The sequence below is a fragment of the Pteropus alecto genome, unplaced genomic scaffold (genome assembly GCF_000325575.1).
Source record: "Pteropus alecto unplaced genomic scaffold, ASM32557v1 scaffold226, whole genome shotgun sequence".
Classification (NCBI taxonomy): domain Eukaryota; kingdom Metazoa; phylum Chordata; class Mammalia; order Chiroptera; family Pteropodidae; genus Pteropus; species Pteropus alecto.
Window position 1 is genome coordinate 4,245,894 of NW_006440132.1, and position 18,712 is coordinate 4,264,605.

The 18,712-nt window shown below is 40.5% G+C and overlaps 1 protein-coding gene across 1 annotated transcript in view; it reads left to right on the forward strand.

The window, feature by feature from the left end:
* ASTN2 (astrotactin 2) overlaps positions 1-18,712 on the forward strand; it is a 787,984-nt gene that overhangs the window by 338,677 nt on the left and 430,595 nt on the right. The window contains exon 8 of the mRNA XM_025050436.1: positions 4,929-5,096. Coding sequence (XP_024906204.1) covers positions 4,929-5,096 — 168 coding nt within the window. The remainder of the gene's footprint in view (positions 1-4,928; positions 5,097-18,712) is intronic.

Here is an 18,712-nt window from a genome sequence, read left to right on the forward strand (position 1 = left end):
TTAAAAATAAGGAAACATGACATTTTGAAGTTGAGATTTTGGCAAAGGTTCTTTTCAGAGTCCTTACTCTCATGGGAAATCGATTTGAGCACAAAGAACAGAGTACAGAAAAAAAAGGGTACTTTCGATCTAAAACCAAGAAAATAAAACAGGGGTCCATTGGAATACTAAACAAGTATGAGAAACACAGAATAATGAATTTTTCTTTTCTTTTCTGTGTATTCTCAAAGTAATGCTAGAATTTAGCCAGAGTTGCTTGCCTGCCACTCTTTGACCTTATTGAGCTAGCTTTCTCTCTCTTTCTCTACACAACACACACACACACACACACACACACACACATACACGCTCCTCAATATCTTCTTAACTTCCACTACACCCTAAGCAGTGTGGAGAATGCAGAGTTAAATAAGGCATGGTCTTTACCTTTAAGAAATGTTAGTTTGGATGGGGGAATAAGAAAAGAGAAATAAAAACACCCATGTTTGGTCTTAGAGTTGGCATCTCTGTATTCCCTTTCCGAACTTTAAGTTCTCGGTGAATAGATACTATATTTTACTCATTCATATATTTGTTAATTTAACAAATAGAGCGCCTACTATGTGCTATGGCACGGTACATAGTAGGTGCTCTATTTGTTAAATTAACAAACGTGTGAATGAGTGAATGGATGAATGAATGAATCTATAAAATGGCATAGATAGCTACTAGTTGAGTGGAATACTTTATAAGTACTCGTGAGATGAAGAGGATTACAAGCCAGGTCTGAAAGTGGGACTTAAGGAGCAAATGCCACCTCAACTTTTGCTTATTTTGTTGTTCTCCTTCATAGCCTTCAAGATCTAGTTTAAAGGCCAATTTTACAATGATTTGTCTTTGGCACCCTTTTTCCTGCTCCTTATATCGAAAGACAAACCCATGCCTTTCAGGCACTTCTTAACACACTCTAGGTTGTATCACAGCCGTCTGTGGACACGTTCTATCCCCCTTGTTAGTCCATAATTTTCTTGAAGGCTTCAGTCTTTTTCTCATTCTCTGTGTCTATTCCTTATGCAATGAAAGACTTAATAACAAATGTTGGTTAAATGAACACATGGATCACGTCTCGGTGATTACATTTTGCACAGTGATATCCTTTCACTATCTGATGCATCATCTCCGTGCCTCATATCCTTGCCTCTTCACACTGAGTCCCTCTAGCATCTCCACTTTAATCATCTACATCATAAGCCCATGGCGTGAACAAGAAGAGCTCAGGAGACATGATAGTGAAGATCAAGTTTTAGTTTGGAACTAGGGAGACTCTGAAGGGCTAATTTTGTATTCTGGCTCTCACAGGATGAAACGAATTAAACTTTGGGATCAATGTGGAGGCATTCCCACTTCACAATCCCATGATGAAGTGAGTTGAACTTCCGTCTAGTCAAGCATGGGACTTTGATTTCATTAATTCTCTCCACAGACATTCACTAAACTCACGGTATGTACCAGACATTTTACTGAGAGCTTGCTTGATAAGGACTCATGAATAAGTCATGACCTCTTCTCGGTAGGAAATCACAGTCTATCACAGAAAGCAAAATCTCTCCAACACTACAGAATATGCACTGAAGGGGGATGCACAGACTATGAGAGGAGGAGAGGGAGGATCACAAAAGGTCTCGGAACCTAACCAAAGCCCTTGATTCTCAAAACAGCCTGGGATAATGGGCAGGTCCCAGTTTGGACACTGAAAAACCTGGGGTCAGTTTCCACTTTGGCCATTTACTAGTTATACAAATTTGGCTAAATTATTTCTAACTCTCATATTGTCTTCTGTAAAATGAAGAAGTACCTCTCCTGCAAGGCTCTTGTAAGAATTAGTAAGCAGGACGTATAGCACATTTATCCCACTGGAACAGAGAAGATGTTCAAAAGATAGTAATTCTCTTCTGCTATGAAAGCAACTATATACTTTGGTAGAGTATCTTTTTAAAGAAGTTAGCCCCTTCCTATGAGACTCACATTTCTCATATTTGAGAGAGATCTGTTCACTGGTATTGAATTCAGAGCTTCCAAGTTTTTAAGAAATCCAAATAGTCGTTAAGATAGCTCCAGTGAATTATGATTTCACAATGTGCCAGGAACTTCACCTGTTGTGGTGAATATTATGTGGGGATTTTCTGTGTCCAGATCTCCTGTTACAATGTAGGGACTCATTTCCCCAGCTACCAGGGATGTTGGTGATTGACCAGTCACTCCATCTTTCTTGGAGAAACGTCCTCCCTCAGAAGGGCCGACTTCACCCACGTTTGTCTCTTCCCCAGGGATAGCCCACAGGCTATGACTGACTAATGTTGAGGTGCAATGGCCTGACACCCTTGTCTTGATTTGGAACAATGCTGAAGGGCCATCCCAGCTCAGAGATCCCTAGGAGAGGAGCTGAGGGCTTTGCAGCAACTGCATGACAGTTCAGCTTCTCTCTGTGTCTAATCCCGCTTTGCCCATCCCTTTATGAGAGTATACCCCAAAACCTCCCACATACCAGTGTCTGCCTTTAAGTCTGATTTCTGGGGAATCTGACTTAAGACAAATGCATCGTTTCGATTTATCTTCATATTAACCCTATGAAGAGGGAGTTGAAATCTACACTTTTCATATGAGAAAACTGAGGATTTGTTTTCTTTCCCAAGTTTACAGATTTACTAAGTAGAAGAGTCATGGTCTGAATACATGTCTTGCTGACTCTGTTCTCTTTATTACTGCACTGTGAGGCTTTCCTGAAGTAGTGGGATTAGCCAGACTCATCCCTGGGACACAATTCAATATCCATCCCTCAGTCTTCAGTGAGAATAAATACAAAAATTATTCATTTAAACAGCATGACTGTGCTTTTTAAAAGAAAAATCTGTAGTCGATACTGATGTTCAATGCCTTACACAAGGACCCATGTGACATGTTTCTGCTTGGGCTTAGTTCCAGAGGGGAAAATATGATTTTACAGAAAGATTTGCATATCTTCCCTTGCCAGAAATTTGAAATATGGAATCCAGCAGACTTATTCTTTTTTGTTTAGCTGCCAAATATTCTGAGGCCAACTTCAAATGTGGTCAGTTTCTTACTCTGAGCCTGATGCTATCTACTCTTTTATCTTGTTTTACATAGACTCCTCTTTTATCCTCGCCACATTGTCCACTGTGCTTTCGCTTAGGAATTTATTCTATAGGATGATCTAAATCAAATCGTAACATGTGTGCAAGATAGAGAAAATAACAGTGCCTGCCATGCCCTTATTCTCTTCAGGGAATCTTAGATCTTCAAGGCAGCCGCGTAAGGTCCAATGTGACCCTGTCTGTCTGGCCATTGCCCAGTGCACCACAGCTGGGCACTAGAGCTGAGAGGAGCCCAGCCATGAGTCAGCCAGCAGGGCCTGATATGACCAGACAGAGAGGTTGCTGTCAAACCAAAATGATGCCTATTAACTGAGTCCTTTCCTTTGGAGGTTTGCAATGCATACATGGAAAAATTTTATTGGCAGATAGTGAAGTGGAGAGAAGAAAATGCAAGGAGAGAAGCTGAGTCATGTTATTTATGAAACAATTTAAGATCTCCTGTTGCCGAGGTCTCCAGATCAGCCGTGAATCTAGAACAGCTCTTCATGTCCAGCTTTATTGGTCCTGGTCCTATTGAAACCTTTTTTCCCTATAAAATTCTACCTTTGCTATATTGCTATGTATATACACTCACCATTTACATCCAATATGCAGCCATCCTGAATGGTCTTCTGTTCCTTGCCCCCCAAAGAATATATGTGTGTGCATATATGCATGTAATCCATATATGTATGCATATTTGTACACGCATGCATATATGTATATGTGCATACATATATACGTGTGTGTATATTACAGAGGAGCATTTTAGAATATAAATTGCAAAGCTAGGGTCTTTTGATTGGCCTAAGCAAGTTTTCAAGAAAAAATTTAAGCCATCATTTAAAAACTGGTTGATTACAATAAAAATCGGAATTTTCAGGCTCTCCTAAAGAAAATCTGAGGATCTGGCACCACTGGCCTTTAGACTTATTTGGCAAGAGCTGGATATAGCTATGATGCAGCTGCTTGCTTTTGATAGAACCTGAGGTACCCAGTTCACCCCAAACTCCATCTCCCCTAATTGTTTCCCAGCATTAAGGCATTTTTCCATTGTATAGGTACTGCTTTTTTTTTTTTTCCTTAGAGGTGCTAGAGATTTCTTTAACTCTCATAATCTCTCTCTTTCTCTAGGAATTAAAACAAAACAAAACAAAACAAATAAACAAACAAAACAAGCTAAGCCAGGAGGGCAGGACGCCAAGCGATTTCCCTTACACTCAGCCAGTCTTTCCCATTAACTCACCCACCTGGCTCCTGTGGGATCAGTGGCCCATGTTACAGAGAAGATGTCTAGGTAACAAGGATATCGGTTTTCTTTTTAAAAAATTTTAATATTGAATCATTTTTTACTAGGACAGGGCAGATACTGGCTATGAACTTTATGTTAAATTTATTTCATTCTCACAGTAACCCTATGAGGTAGGTTCCATTAAAGTTCCCATTTACAAATGAAGACCCGCAGGCACTGAGTGACTCACCCAATGTCAGTGGCTGGCAAGGGTGGATTCAGGATTTGAACTCAAGTCTGTCAGTTCTAAGGGCCTGACTCTTAATCATTAGACTGAACTGTCTCTTGTGTCTGATTTGTATCTGTTTCTATTGGCTGCTGACACCATGATTGACACATTGTAAATGCTCTGTAAATGTGTATAGACAAGTGAGAACAAGGGGCCTTGGAATGAGGGATGATTCGTATGCACCTGTCTGTGTTCCTGACCTGTAGCACCAGCAGCGAGACTTCTGTACCCTAAAATCGGGGAGAAAATAGCTGTCTTTCTCTCTTTTTGTCTACAGGGAGCAGCTTTGTGGTGAGTGAAGGGAGCTACCTGGACATCTCAGACTGGTTGAACCCGGCCAAGCTGTCACTGTATTACCAGATCAATGCCACCTCCCCATGGGTGAGGGACCTCTGTGGACAGAGGACAACAGATGCCTGTGAGCAGCTCTGTGACCCAGAAACTGGTGAGCAGTGGGACAGGTCTGGGGATAGAGAGAGGAAGGGTAAAGGTTTAAAGATGGTATCCACTCCTTCTGCCTGAAGAATCATGGCTTTTGAGCAATTGGCAAGGGACGTTATGTAAAAGTTCATCAGTCCAACTGGTGTTTAAACTATGTGTTACCATTGCCTGGCAAGGGAGAAAATTCTCATAAAATCACAGAATCTCGGGTTAGGAAGGGCCACAGAGAGCATCTAGTCCAACTCAAGGAAAGCAAAATGTGTGAATGGCCTCAGACATTCCTGAGCTCAGATCCTGTTGCCTCTTAGTAGCTGGGTGGTTTTTTTTTTTTAAATCATTTTTCCAGCTTTAGTGAGATATAATTGACATATCACATTATGTAAGTTTAAGATGTACAATGTGATGATTTAATACACGTGTATAGTATGAAATGACTACCACAATACAGTCAGCTAACATTTCCATCACCTCACATACCACTTTTTTTGTGATGACAACATTTAAGATCTACACTCTTTGTACCTTTCAAGTGTATGATACTGTTGATAATTGTATTACTGTGCTGTACACTAGGTCCCCAGAACTCTTTCACCTTAAATGGGGAGATATGGCTCACAGGGTACAAACTCTCTGGGCATTCTTTAGCAGGACACTTCCTCTCTGTAAAAACCAGAGAATAAAAAAGGCATCTATCCCCCACGTCTGTTGTTAGGATTAAATGAGATGATGCACAGAAAGCTCCTTGTGTATTTACATGTTCATCCATTCGACAGGTATTTATTGGGTAGCCAGGTACTTTTCTAAGCACAGGGGACATAGCAGTGAACAAGATAGGCAAAACTCTCTGCCCTAATTAAGTTTATATTTCTGGGAGTCATTAAATCTGCACTGTTGAACATGGTAACTATTAGCCACATGTGGCTATTTAAATTTAACTTAATTAAAATTAAAGTAAATTTTCATTTTCATAGTCACATTAGCCATACTTCAGATTTTCCATAGCTACAAGTGGCCAGCGGCTCCCTGTTGCACAGTTCAGACATTAGCCATTTCCATCATTGTAGAAAGTTCTGTTGGACAATGCTGTAGTAGACAAACAGGTAAATATATATACTCTGTCAGGTGCTGATAAATGGGGGAGGGGGTACGTAAAGCGTAGGGACTGCTAAGCTGGGAGTGAGAGTAGAGTTTATGACACAGAGAGTGGTCAGGCATGGCTTCTCTGAGACGGTGACGTTTAAGAAGGGGATGGAGGAAGCCATGCCACTATCTGGGGGAAGAATATTCTAGGCAGGGGGACCAGCAAGGGGGAGCAGTGCTCTGTGGCAGGAGCACAGGAACGTGTCATTGGTTCAGCACTAGCATGAGACCAGCACGGCTGGTGGAGAGAGAGGTGGGGAGCAGGAGACAAAATTGAAAAGAAGAAGGCGGTGGGGTCAGAGATTTTAGGGCCCTTTATAGGGTTATAAGCACTGGATTTTATTCTGACATGAGAAGTTACTAGAGAATTCTGAGCACATTTGCAACATGATCTGACCTACATTTCAACTGGATTGCTCAGGCTGCTGTGTGGCCAGTTGACTTAAGGGGGATTCAAGGGCAGTATTATTCTAATCTAGGCAAGAGTTGGTAGTAGCTTGGACCATATGGGGGTTAGGGGAGAAGACGGTGAGAAATGATTCAATTTCGAATATATTTAGAGTCTAGATTTGACAGAATTTGTTAGTGGATATGAGAGATGAGAGATAGTGAAGAGTCAAAGATGATTCCAAATTGTTCTGTCTGAACAGTGGGACAAGTGGATTTACGATTTACTGAGTGAGTCAGGGGGTAGGGTGTAGGAAGGTCAGGGTCGAGATGAAAGAGATCAAATATAAGTTGAAGATGACTAATAAACATCAGGTAGAGTTATAAATGGGCTTTGGGATCCAAAAGTTGAATGCAAAGAAGAGTTCTTAGCTGGAGATAGAAATTTGTGAGTCAACAGCATGAAGATGATATTTATAGCCATGAGACACTCTTTTATGTATAGTAAATGCTTAGTCAATGGACAATGCCTTATTCATAGTTGTTGCTCAATAAGTGGCAGTTTTAAAGTCCACAAGTAGAGAAACAGGGGTTAGAGAGAAGAAGAGACTTGCCAAGATCACAAAACAATTTAGAAATGAAGCTGGTATTAGAACTCCAGATTTCCTTTCTCCCAGTCCTGTGTTCCTTCCTGCGATTTGTGTTGGTATATTTTCTTTAGAAGCTCATTCCTCTTGCCATGAACAAGAGTCTGGGAATCTTCCTAAAAAACTCATGGCACAGATGCCATGGGGAAGCCTCTGTGCAGAGCCAAGGGCCCAGTGGCCAAGTGGTCCCTCTATCCAAGTTCTCTTCCACTTCTCTATGGACACAAACTCGAAGATAAGGAGAGAGCTTCTCGACTAACCCTTGTATCTCTGCAGAGCCAGGCCAAGATTTGGCTCCCTAACCACCATTCTCTTTTCCTTTATTCGGGAGCCTGTTCAGACGCATTTTTGTAGCCTTTACATAGGCCTATTGGGGAACCTATTTAGAAAATGCAATGCAACTCTAGTGTGCCATTTTACCAGACAGCTGAATTTTCGTTCTTTTAATTAAGACATTTGGGCTTTAAGGCTTTTAGGCACTGTCACCCTAAGCAGTACTCCTTTGCCCCCAACACACACACACACACACACACACACACACAGTCTCTCTCTCTCTCTGTGTGTCTCTCTCTCTCTCTCTCTCTCTCTCTCTCTCTCTCTCTCTCTCTCTCTCTCTCTCTCTCTCTCGATTATTCTCACCCAATAGCCAGGTAAACCTTTGTGTAATTATGTCCCTCTGGATCTAGTCCTGTAGGCTCTCCTTTTTTTCTTTTTCTTTTCCTTAGAAAGGAGGCAAGATTATTGGTGCCTCATTCCACAAAGTTCCAGCTAGGCAGAGTGGTGAGTTCTGAGAGTCTGACCTTGTTTCCCAGCTGATCTGCCTTCAGGTGCACATTTGTGGTTTCTAATGATCTTTTCCTTTAGCCACAAGCTTGAGGGCATAGTTCCAAATAATGAGTCATCCGGGGAGTAGGATGTGTTAACCAGTTTGGAAACGATTAGCTCTTCTACCAGTATCCCTTAGAATTACACACACACACACACACACACACGCACACGCACACGCACACACCCCTTATAGCTGGAAATATCACTAGAATCCACTGGGATGGCCTTCTCAACTTAATTGCTGTTGATATTGTTGTCCAGAGAAGAAAGATGAGAGAACTAAAGCCATACTACCAACAGATGGCAGAGCCAGGGTTCAAAATCAGGACCCTATGCTCAACCAATGCTTCTCAAGCCTCAGTAGGTCTAGAGTGGAATCTAAGATTCTGAATGTCTAACTAGCTGCCAGCTGTTGCTGATGCATCTGGCCTAAGGACCACCTTTGGTGTAGCAATGCTCTAAACACTCTTCCTCCCATATAATCCTCTCATGTTCTACACAGACAATAAGAAACCCAGCCACCATATTTGTTAATTTAGTTATGCTGATAAAACCATGCTTACTCCATCACCTCACCTTCTGCGTCTATTTGCCATGTACCCTGGGCTTTAGATATACCAGTGCTTGCAGATCTCTGAAGACACCATGCTCTCTCACACTTATATCCATTTCACAGGCTATTTCTTTCCCCTTGAAATGTCTCCTCCCTCCTTTTACTTGGAGATTGGAGACTTCTTTTTATTTTCATTTTATTCAGCCCAAATGTCCTTCCTGCTAGAGGCATTCCTATCTCCCCAGCCCTCACCAGAATAAGGGTTCCCCTGTCTGCTCTCATTGCCTCCATGCTCCCATATGTCATAGTTATTATTCCTGTGTAGAGTCGTTGTCCTTTCCTTGTCTGGAGCTATCACCAGACTTTAAGCTTTGTTTGGGACTGGGGAAGGAGGGGTTTAAAGCATGTGTCTTGCTCATCTCTGTGTATTTTAAACTTATCATAATGCTGACATATAATTATTTCACAGAAAATAATGGAAGGAGGAAGGAAGGAACTTTCCCTCCCCATGCTCTTTGAAATAATTTTATACACTTTTATTTTCTTCTTCCATATCCACTTATCTGTATACTCAGATTAAATATGCTCTAGCTCTAGAGATATTGGATCACCAAGAACTGTTCAGTAGACAGTCTTCTGACCTCTAGATGCCCTGGTCTCACCCTTCCATTCAGCCACATCACCAAGAGAATTCCTCTGCATTCTCCACTTTGCCCGTAGTCACATTGTTCCCCGGACACCCATGCAAAGCATTATCTTCTGACGTTCACTCTCCTCTCTCTACCTGAAATGTCTTCCACCCTTTAATTGTCTACCTTCCAAATTCTGTTCACTTAATTATCTCTCATCTTTTCTCAGTAGAATGGATGATTTCTTCTACAGTATCATCAGAGCTCTCTGTTGACTAAAAATCTGATAAAAACTTGAATTATTGTTTGGAAACTTGTCTAGACTGCTAAAATGTAACCTCCTTAAAGCCAGGGACTATATGTAATTTATCCCTGTATCTTTCCCACCCCGTGCTCAGCATAATACCTTACTGTTATAAGCCACACGGGGCATAAATGTATGGACTATCTACAGGTAAAGAGTGGAAATGGGAACATAAGATCCCTGTGTATATTTTTATGCGGCTTGACTCAGACACACTTTACAAAATTTACTTCAATTCATTAGATTCAATTCAAACAAAATTTTCCTAATTCCACAACTCATAAGTCTGTGTGTTAAGTGCTATGGGAAATCACAGACAAATTGAACAATGTTCTTACCTTCATAGATTTCACATTTTCACAGGGATAAAATGAATATGCTCATATACAGCTATTATAAAAGACACAATAGGGTATAAATCAAGAACAGGCGCTAATAAAGTACCTCATGCCTGGAGAACAGGGAGATATGTATTCTAGATGGAGATTTCAGGAGATACATCAGGAAGAAGATGAACGTTTAGCTGAGCCTTATATAATCAGTAGGGAGTATGAGTAGGAAGCGTGTTTTAGCAGAGAGAACTTCATGATTGAAAAGAAGAGGAAGGAAGTTTAAAATGATTTCAGAAACAAAGAGCAGCATAGTTGTGCTGTTACCTACAGAATGTGCTGCAAATGAGTTGAGGAAGAGAACTAGGGAAGTGGCAAGGATTGAAGTTGGAAAGATAAAGTGAAGAAGACTCATAGAAAGATAAGAATCTGAAGATCGTGAGAATCACCAAGGGACTTACTAAGACTCCACAGGCCACTGAAACAGGGAAACTGCCCTTCACATCTGTCTGATCATTTAGGGGAGCATTCGAGCCCAAGGGAACAGCTGAGCCTCCCCTCTTTTGCTTTCTATCAGGAATTAGCATTTGTGAGAAGTCATGGGAACACTAAATCCCCAAGTCCTGCACATATTGAAACCTTAGATCTCTGAGGTGGCTTAGCCTCCCTTAAATAAGCCGCCTCTGTGGGCGGGGGATGTAAGGCTAAAGAAAGTCATGGAGTCCAGGCATTGCTCAGCATGTCTTAAAGCTTTATTGAAAGTGTTCAATAAGAAGGATCATTTCTCACAACTGAGTGGGAAGAAGGAGGAAAGTGGGGGAAATGCCACTGTTGAAGAATACATAATTGTCATGATATATAGATGAACCTGGCCAGATTTTTCCGGCCCAGCTCATGTGTGTTTCTCCAAGGACTTTAACAATTAGTACCAAGCACAATACTGATTATGGAATTGAATTCATGGTGTGCTAGAGCCGGCTTGTACGGACTCATGATAGTTGTTGTTATCATCTTTTTTGAATGCTTTGTTCAGTTATGTCATGCAGGTAGCTTGGAAATAGGCTGGGATGAGGGTATTTATAATAACAACATTAGTACATATTACAAACCACGGCTTATTTTCTTGGAGAAGCCAGTCATTAAACACTTACTATCATAACAGTGGATGGGATGAGAATAAACCAATCAAAGACCAAGGCAAAGAAGTGCCTTAGTGAAGGCTTAATGAAGGCTTGAGAATGTTGACAGGGAGTGTCATTATGCTCCTTTCCAGAACAGACTACCATTACTCTTAATCTCTCTGAAGACAGAAAGTGAATATTCAAGAACTACTTGCTACAGTCCTTAAAATGTGGCACCAGACAGTTCAAATGATAAGGCTTTGTCTCTTAAGAATGTCTTTATGAGTAAATCTTACTATGAAACATTTATATTAAAGTTCTATACATGTGTGGTATCATGCTAAGTTCTGTATACAAAATCTTTGACAATATGACTCGAACTGCATGACACAAGTAACAGCAGAACACTAATCCATTTAGTCGCTAATCTATTTACCTGTTTATTCCAGCATTTAGTGAAACAGAATAGAACTGGAATATTCTTTGGAGTAAGACAAAACCAAGTTCAAATTGTTGCTTCTCTTTTTACTGGTTGTAAGGCTTTAGACAAGTCATTTAACGTATTTGAGGCTCATTATTTTTATGTATAAATTATGAGGTAATGAGGTAATTCCTATTATGCAGGGTTGTTGTGAGAATGAAATAAAAAATATTTAAATGCACTTGTGCCTAATATATAGCAGACATTCAAAACATAGTGTCTAATGTCATTTTTATAATCAGTTATTTAGTCATGTGTGTCTTCACTTAATTAATTCAATAAATATTTCAAATAATTTAATTTTGTATGAGACACCTCGAATCCAGCATTGCACAGCTGTGTTAGATTATGTAAGAAGAAAATTAGATACAGTCCCTGCCCTCTAGGACCCGACTACCTAATAGCAAAATTTACAGTAACCTTCATATCTGCTGACTTTTAGTCCTTGTGTGTCTTTTAAACTTGTGCAATGAAAAAAAGTCACAGACTCTCAATCCTAGTGTCAGCTTTGCCACAGATTGGCCATTTGACCTTGGGTGTGTCACATATTCCTTCTCTTCGACAAAGAATTAATAGACACATACTTTTAATGCAAGAAAGGTCTGAGGGATCATCTAATCTGATTTAATGAGGAGACTGAGGGCCACCACGGCTAAGTAAGTTGCCCTGTGTCACTCAGCAAATTAGTGGCAAGATACAAATTACAACCCTGAATAATTTCTAAGATATTTTCCAGCTCAAAATTTGTGTTTCTGTGACCTTTTAAGCAATAATAACTTGGAGCATAAGTATGATTGAAACAATTTGTAAATGGCATTTAAAGCAGATTGAATTTTCTTTTCAAATTGATATGAACTTCAGTCATGTTCACCATCAAATTCAGTTTATTTTCATGTCCTCAGCAGCCACTTTCCATATGCAGTCAGAAGGAAATGAAAATACATTGTATAATTTTGTAGTACATATGTCTTATATCATGCTAAATATTTCTAATATTCATAGATTGTTTCTAATTTGCTGAGCCCTGTATTATTAAAGTTTAAAGGGGCACAATAACTTTATGAAGTTATAAAGTTCAAGAATTCACAGAAATAGAAAACATTCCTGCCTTGAAGGAGATTGTAACATAAGAGATATCTAGGTAATGTAAGCAGATGTGTAGGGATTAAGTAGGGTAGTGCATAGATGAGATGTTCAGTTAAATAAGCAGGAGAGAGTCAACTTATGTCAGACCAGAGAGGGGAGATTTGTGTATGAGAACATAAATTTTATAAAACTTGGCTTTTGCTCATTTTGTTTGTTGCTGTATCTCAGGGAGTGAAACAGTTCCTGCATCAATGCATTTTTTCTTGAATGCATGCATGCATGCATGCTTGCATACATGTATGAATGAATGAATGAATGAATGAACGAACGAACGAACTAATGAAATAAATAAATGAGGAACAAGTTTCAGTTGCTGAAATCTCAAGGCTTGGTCAGTGGGTTGAGCGCAATGTTCTGGTGTCAGCACCATGGACGGCTCTTTGGGTTCTGGCAATGTCATTTAGGCTAAGTGTGTTTTTGCTAAAGACTTATCTGGTACAGCTAATTCTCTTCTGAGAGTTACCTTCCCTCTTGAGCTGGGTACCACTAGTCTTTCTTGAACTCAATTAAAGCAAGCTCTGTCTTTTATCTCTTCAGGATTGGTTTATGTCTAACTATACTATTACTCCAGTGGGCCTCAAGTGGGGAAATCAATTCTCCATGAAGTGAGTGACGCTAATCCTCAGAATCCATAATGCTTCCACCTCACCATTCCTTGGTCCTGAACTTTACTAAAACCTGAACTAAACAAAACTCACCTAAACTGATGGTCAATTCATGAACCCTGTGCCTTATTATTCAGGCATGCAAGATAATGAAATCAAACTTTTCAAAATTATTTCCGACAAAAGCCATTTAAACAATAACAAACCAAGGTGTGTCTGCCTAAAATCCATGAAATGAATGTTAATTATAAAAGCCCATTTATCTCATTAGATTGATCCAGTCTATACAGGTTCATTATCTACGTATAACAGATGGAGGTGTTAGAGCTTATAGTTAAGAGAATCATCATTGAGCTTTGGTGACATATCAAGAGGTGCATGAATGCTGGAATAATAATAACAGCATCTACAATTTACTATGCACTTATCATATATGAAGCATCATGCTGAGACTTTATATAATTTACTTGGTCTTCATAACAATACTTCTAAATAGTTATTATTGCTCCAATTTCCATAAAATAAGTGATGTTTTAAAGTAGTTGACTGACATTTCCAAGGTCATATATTTACTATCACAACTGGGATTTGGACCCAGACTGAGTGACAAGCTTCTATTTTCAGGAGTCAGTGTGTGAGAGAGTTTGCTTAGCAAAGAGAGAGGCATGCTGGCAACCTCTCTTTGATAGGTATTTGCAGAGAATTCTCAGAGGCAAGTATGAATCTTTTGGACAAAGAATTTCCAGAATAAGTTGACTTAAAAAAAAATAAAAAGACCCAATAGGATTGGGGACAAGGGAAAAATGCAGAACTGAGAGGTGGAACTGTGACAGCATTTATGAGTTGCAGGGAAACCATTTTATATCTGTTTGGGAGCTTTGCTATATTTGGTTTAAATGTGCTGTAAAATGTTATGTTGTAGAAGAGGGTTGAGGTCCTTTGAAAAAGGACAATCTGTGTCAAAGATGAGGTCATAAAACTTCAGAGAGCCCACAATAGCAGGCAACATGACTGACTGCTCAGACATTGGGAAAGACAAGAAGGTTAGAATGGACTACAAAAGAGACTTTGGAAACTTTTCCTTACTGAGAACTTGCCAGTACCACTGAAGGTTCACGGCAACCTTTGCTTCTGAACTTGAAAGAAAAAGATTGTGAGAGATCTGAAATCGCATATTGTACAGTTGCATATAAGAAGTGAACTTGACACGTCTCTGATGATTACCTCTGGGGTTTTGAACCAAAAATGAGGGAGGTTCTCAACTTCTAAGACTAGAATTTATCATCAAAAATGTAGTCTACTGGTATTGAAATTAGATTATATTTTTAATTCTCTTTAACAAGTGTGTTACAGGAATATAGGGGGACCTCCAAAATGGTGTACATCCTACAATTAAAGAAAAATCCATGAAACTTCTAAATATATTTGTAATACATTATTACCCATGAGTCATCAACAAAAAAAAGAATGGAAAAAGAAGATGGTGATAAAAGTCTAGGTTGGAGGTGGGAGTATTATTAGGATACAAAATCTGTGTCACCAAGTGTCCCATACCTGTTAATGGTCACTTGTTTCCAGTAGCCAGTGTGATAGGGTCTCTGCAGGTACTGTACATTGCGCAAGCAACAGCTTGCTATTCACATACCCCGATTTCTTATAAGCCCCATTTTTCACTTTCTTCATTCCTCTTTATCCTTCAAGTTTCAGCTTAAACATCACTTTCTCAAGAAGGTTTTTGCTGTCCTTCTAGACTCAGTTATCCTCACCCCATGCTTTATGCTCCACTAGTGCACTCTATTTTTCATTTATGGTAAATAATAATAATAACATATATAGTGCAAGCTATGTATCAGGGTCTCTTCTAAACACTTCACATATATTATCTCATTTAATCCTCCCAATAACCCTGTGCAGTAGACAGATTTTAACTGAACCGAGACAAAATCAGATATGTATCTCAATATTTTATATACCACTAAGAAAAAATGCTGCCAAATAATAACCATGGGATACTAATGATTACCAGACAGGTACTCATTTCAGCAACATTAAAATGTGGAAAATTGTGTCTTAGAATTAATGCAATGCCTTATTATCACCATTTGCAGTTGAGGAAACGAAATTACAAGGAATGAGTGGATTTTCCCAAAGTCACAGACCTAGGAAATGGTGGAGTTTAGATTGGAATCCTAGAAGTCTGGCTTCTAGAGTTTAACCTCTTAACCTCTAGCCTATGCTATCAATACATAATTACAATCGAATGGATGAAAATCAGTGTCATCGTGGAGCCCACATTCTAGTAGGGGGATTGGGCAGACAGAATAGATATAGTGAGACATAAATGAGTTGTGTTGTCTTAGAAGATGATGTATTTATTTAAAAAAGAGGGAGGCAAGCAGAGGGGGCTGTGAATGTGGAGGAGATGAGTGGTTGCAAATTTAATTAGACTGTTTAAGGGAAGTTGAGGAACAAAGCATGATTTATGGATGACTGGAGAAAGCATAGTCCAGGCAGAGGGGACAGCCAACACAAACAGTCTGAGGGCCAGAGCCTATGGGGCCTTGTAGAACATCGTGAGAACATTGGCCTTCAGCCTGAACCTAATTGGAAGACACAAGAGCATCTAAGTTGAGGACTGACGTCATCAAACTTATATTTTAAGAGGATTTCTCTGGCCATTCTATTGAGAAAAATAGATAGGGACAGAGGCAAGAGCGATAGAAGGGAAGCCACTTAGAAGACTGACTGGCAAATCTAAGCCGGAACTCATGGTGGCCTGGAGAAGAGTGGTAGCCGTGGAGGTGGAAAGTAGTGGTTGGGATCCAGATATTGCATTTCATTCATTGCAGTTACTTAATGAGTGCTAATTACATTCCGGGCCTTGTGCCCTTTATTGGAGATGGTGAGCAAAAGAAGCTGCCCTCTCTGTCCCTTGGAGTTTTCTGTCTAATGAGTTGGTTTCATGCTTTGACATCAGAGATGAAGACATTCATTGCTGTGTCCTTTCTATGTGTAGGAGCTCCAGGAGTAGTTTTCACACTGTCTCTACAATAAGACCCAGGAAAAGATGACACTCTTAGTCTGCTCAGGTTGTCACAACAAAATATCGTAGCCTGGGTAGCTTGAAAAACAAAACTTATATCTCATAGTTTTGGAGGCTTGGAAGTTCAAGATCAAAATGCCACAGAATTGGTTCCTGGTGAGAGTTCTCTTCCTGGTTTGCAAACAGCCAATTTCTCAACTTCTCATTATGTCCTCATGTGGCACTTTCCTTGGCATGTGTGTGGAGGAGAGAGAGAGAGAGAGAGAGAGAGAGAGAGAGAGAGAGATTTTTCTCTGTTCCACTTCTTCTAAGACCACTAATCCCATCATGAGTCCCCACCCTCATGACCTCATATAACTCAGTCACCTCCCAAAGGCTCCTTCTCCAAATACCATAGCATTGGGGATTAGTTCTGCAACACATGAAATTTGCAAGGGCACGAACATTCAGTCTATAACAGACACCAATGACCTAGGTAGGGAGAAGGGAACCAGTGAAACAAAAATGTGATGCAAGTGAGGGGGCTGAATAGAGGTTTGCAGAACACTATGCCAAGAAGGGCTGAGACTAAAGTGAGGTTAGTAAGGAGTCTCCAGCTCAAAGTCTAAGGATGCAGATTCCTGTCTGTCAGCCCCGCACTGGCACAACCCTGAGTTTCCCCTAAAACTTGAGGAGGAAATGGTATTAGTTCATCACAGTGGCCTCTCCAACACTTTTCCCGAGAAGCCTTTAAAGATTCTTCTGCAGGGGCAAGCTTGGGGTGGGGGTGGGGGTGGGGGTTCAAAGAACGCAGAGGTCCAGGGCAGAGAGGAACTGTGCAAACCACTTAGTCCATCCCCCTTCTTCTACAGCTGACATGAGCGAGGTTCAGAGGTGGTCAGGGCCTTGCCCGGGTCACTCAGTAAGTCCATGGCATAGTGGAGGTCTTCCGACTACCATGCCGGTGCTTTATTTCTCTGCCTCTTAAGAACATCTTAAGCAGTCAAAATATTTTATCCTTGAGATGTAGGCCCCCAGCTGCAACTTGAGCCAATGTCTTGAGGAACCGTTTTACAACATGTGAAGGTAGTGTTTGCTTCTGGCAGAGCTTTTCCAGGCTTGCCTTGCAGGCTTATGATCAGATCTACTCATTTATGCAAATAAGTGCTTCAGTGAAGGTCGTCTGGGACATGGCTAGTTCCTCATCAGCTTCATTAATGTCTTTCTTTCACAAACATTGAGCCCCCACTTTGAGTCAGTCACAAGAAAGGAAGCAGACAAGACACAGTCACTACGCTCCATTTGCTCAAAATCAAGCTGCCCTTTTGGTAAGCTCTGTTTTGTTTGTGCAAAGGCAGTCAGAGCAGAATGGAAAGAGTTGAGGCATTAAATTCAGGAGGATCTGAGTTGAAATCTTGGTTCTGCCTCTAACTATTGCTATGGTTTCAAGCAAACTGCTTAATTTTCCCCAACCCTCGTTTTCCTGCCCTTTTTCATCAGAAAAACTTGCTAGGTTATTGTGACAATTATAATCAATACAAAGTACCTGCTACATTATATGGCAAACATATGTGTTCAACAAATGGGAATTATTGAATCAAGGGTGAAAAGAACTCCCAGTTTTGGCAGTGCTTAACCCACAAAAGACTTAATCATTATGAATTGGAAGGCGTGATGACAGACTTCTGAGTAGAAAGGGCCTGAACAAAAAACCATGGAAAACACAGCACTTAGCAAGAGCCGTGGCCTTTTCTGGTTATTTGATACCATCTATAGGGAGACAGCCCATTACACCACACTGTCCTTTCTCTTCTCTCTTGATGGAAGGCTGCTTTCATTTCAACCTAGATGATAAAGGCCTCTGAATAGGAGGGTGTGTGTGTGCGTGTGCGTGTGTGTGTGTGTGTGTGCGTGTGCGTGTGCGTGCGGGTATTTCCATCCAGCCTCCTGGTTTCAGTATTACATGTCTCTTAATTAAAACTGCACTAAATGAGTTTCTACCAAACCACAGTGGGTGGGGGAAACATCTGAATTTTATGCTGACACACCAAGATTGTCTCTCGGACATCGAGGAGTTTAAGCTTCTCCACTCAAGTCAAAGTGATGTCAAGTGGTTTCTCCCTGGATGGTGCAATCTCTCAAATGACCAAAAATGGACATAAAAATGAATCCTGACTCTTTAGTGAAGCCTGGTGCAGGCCACTTGGACATATACGGCTTAATTTTAATGGTTCCCAGTGATTCGCCATCATACACCAGTAAGTGTGGCATAAAAATGTTTTGTTAGAGACAGTGATGGGAACTTGGGCTGTTCTGCAATTGAATCATTACCAGAAAGTGGGAGTTACCTGGGGTGGGGGTCGGGAGTGGTGTATGTACGTGCTTATGGAGAGTAGAGCAAAGAGCGGGGCTGGGTGGGCAGTGAAAG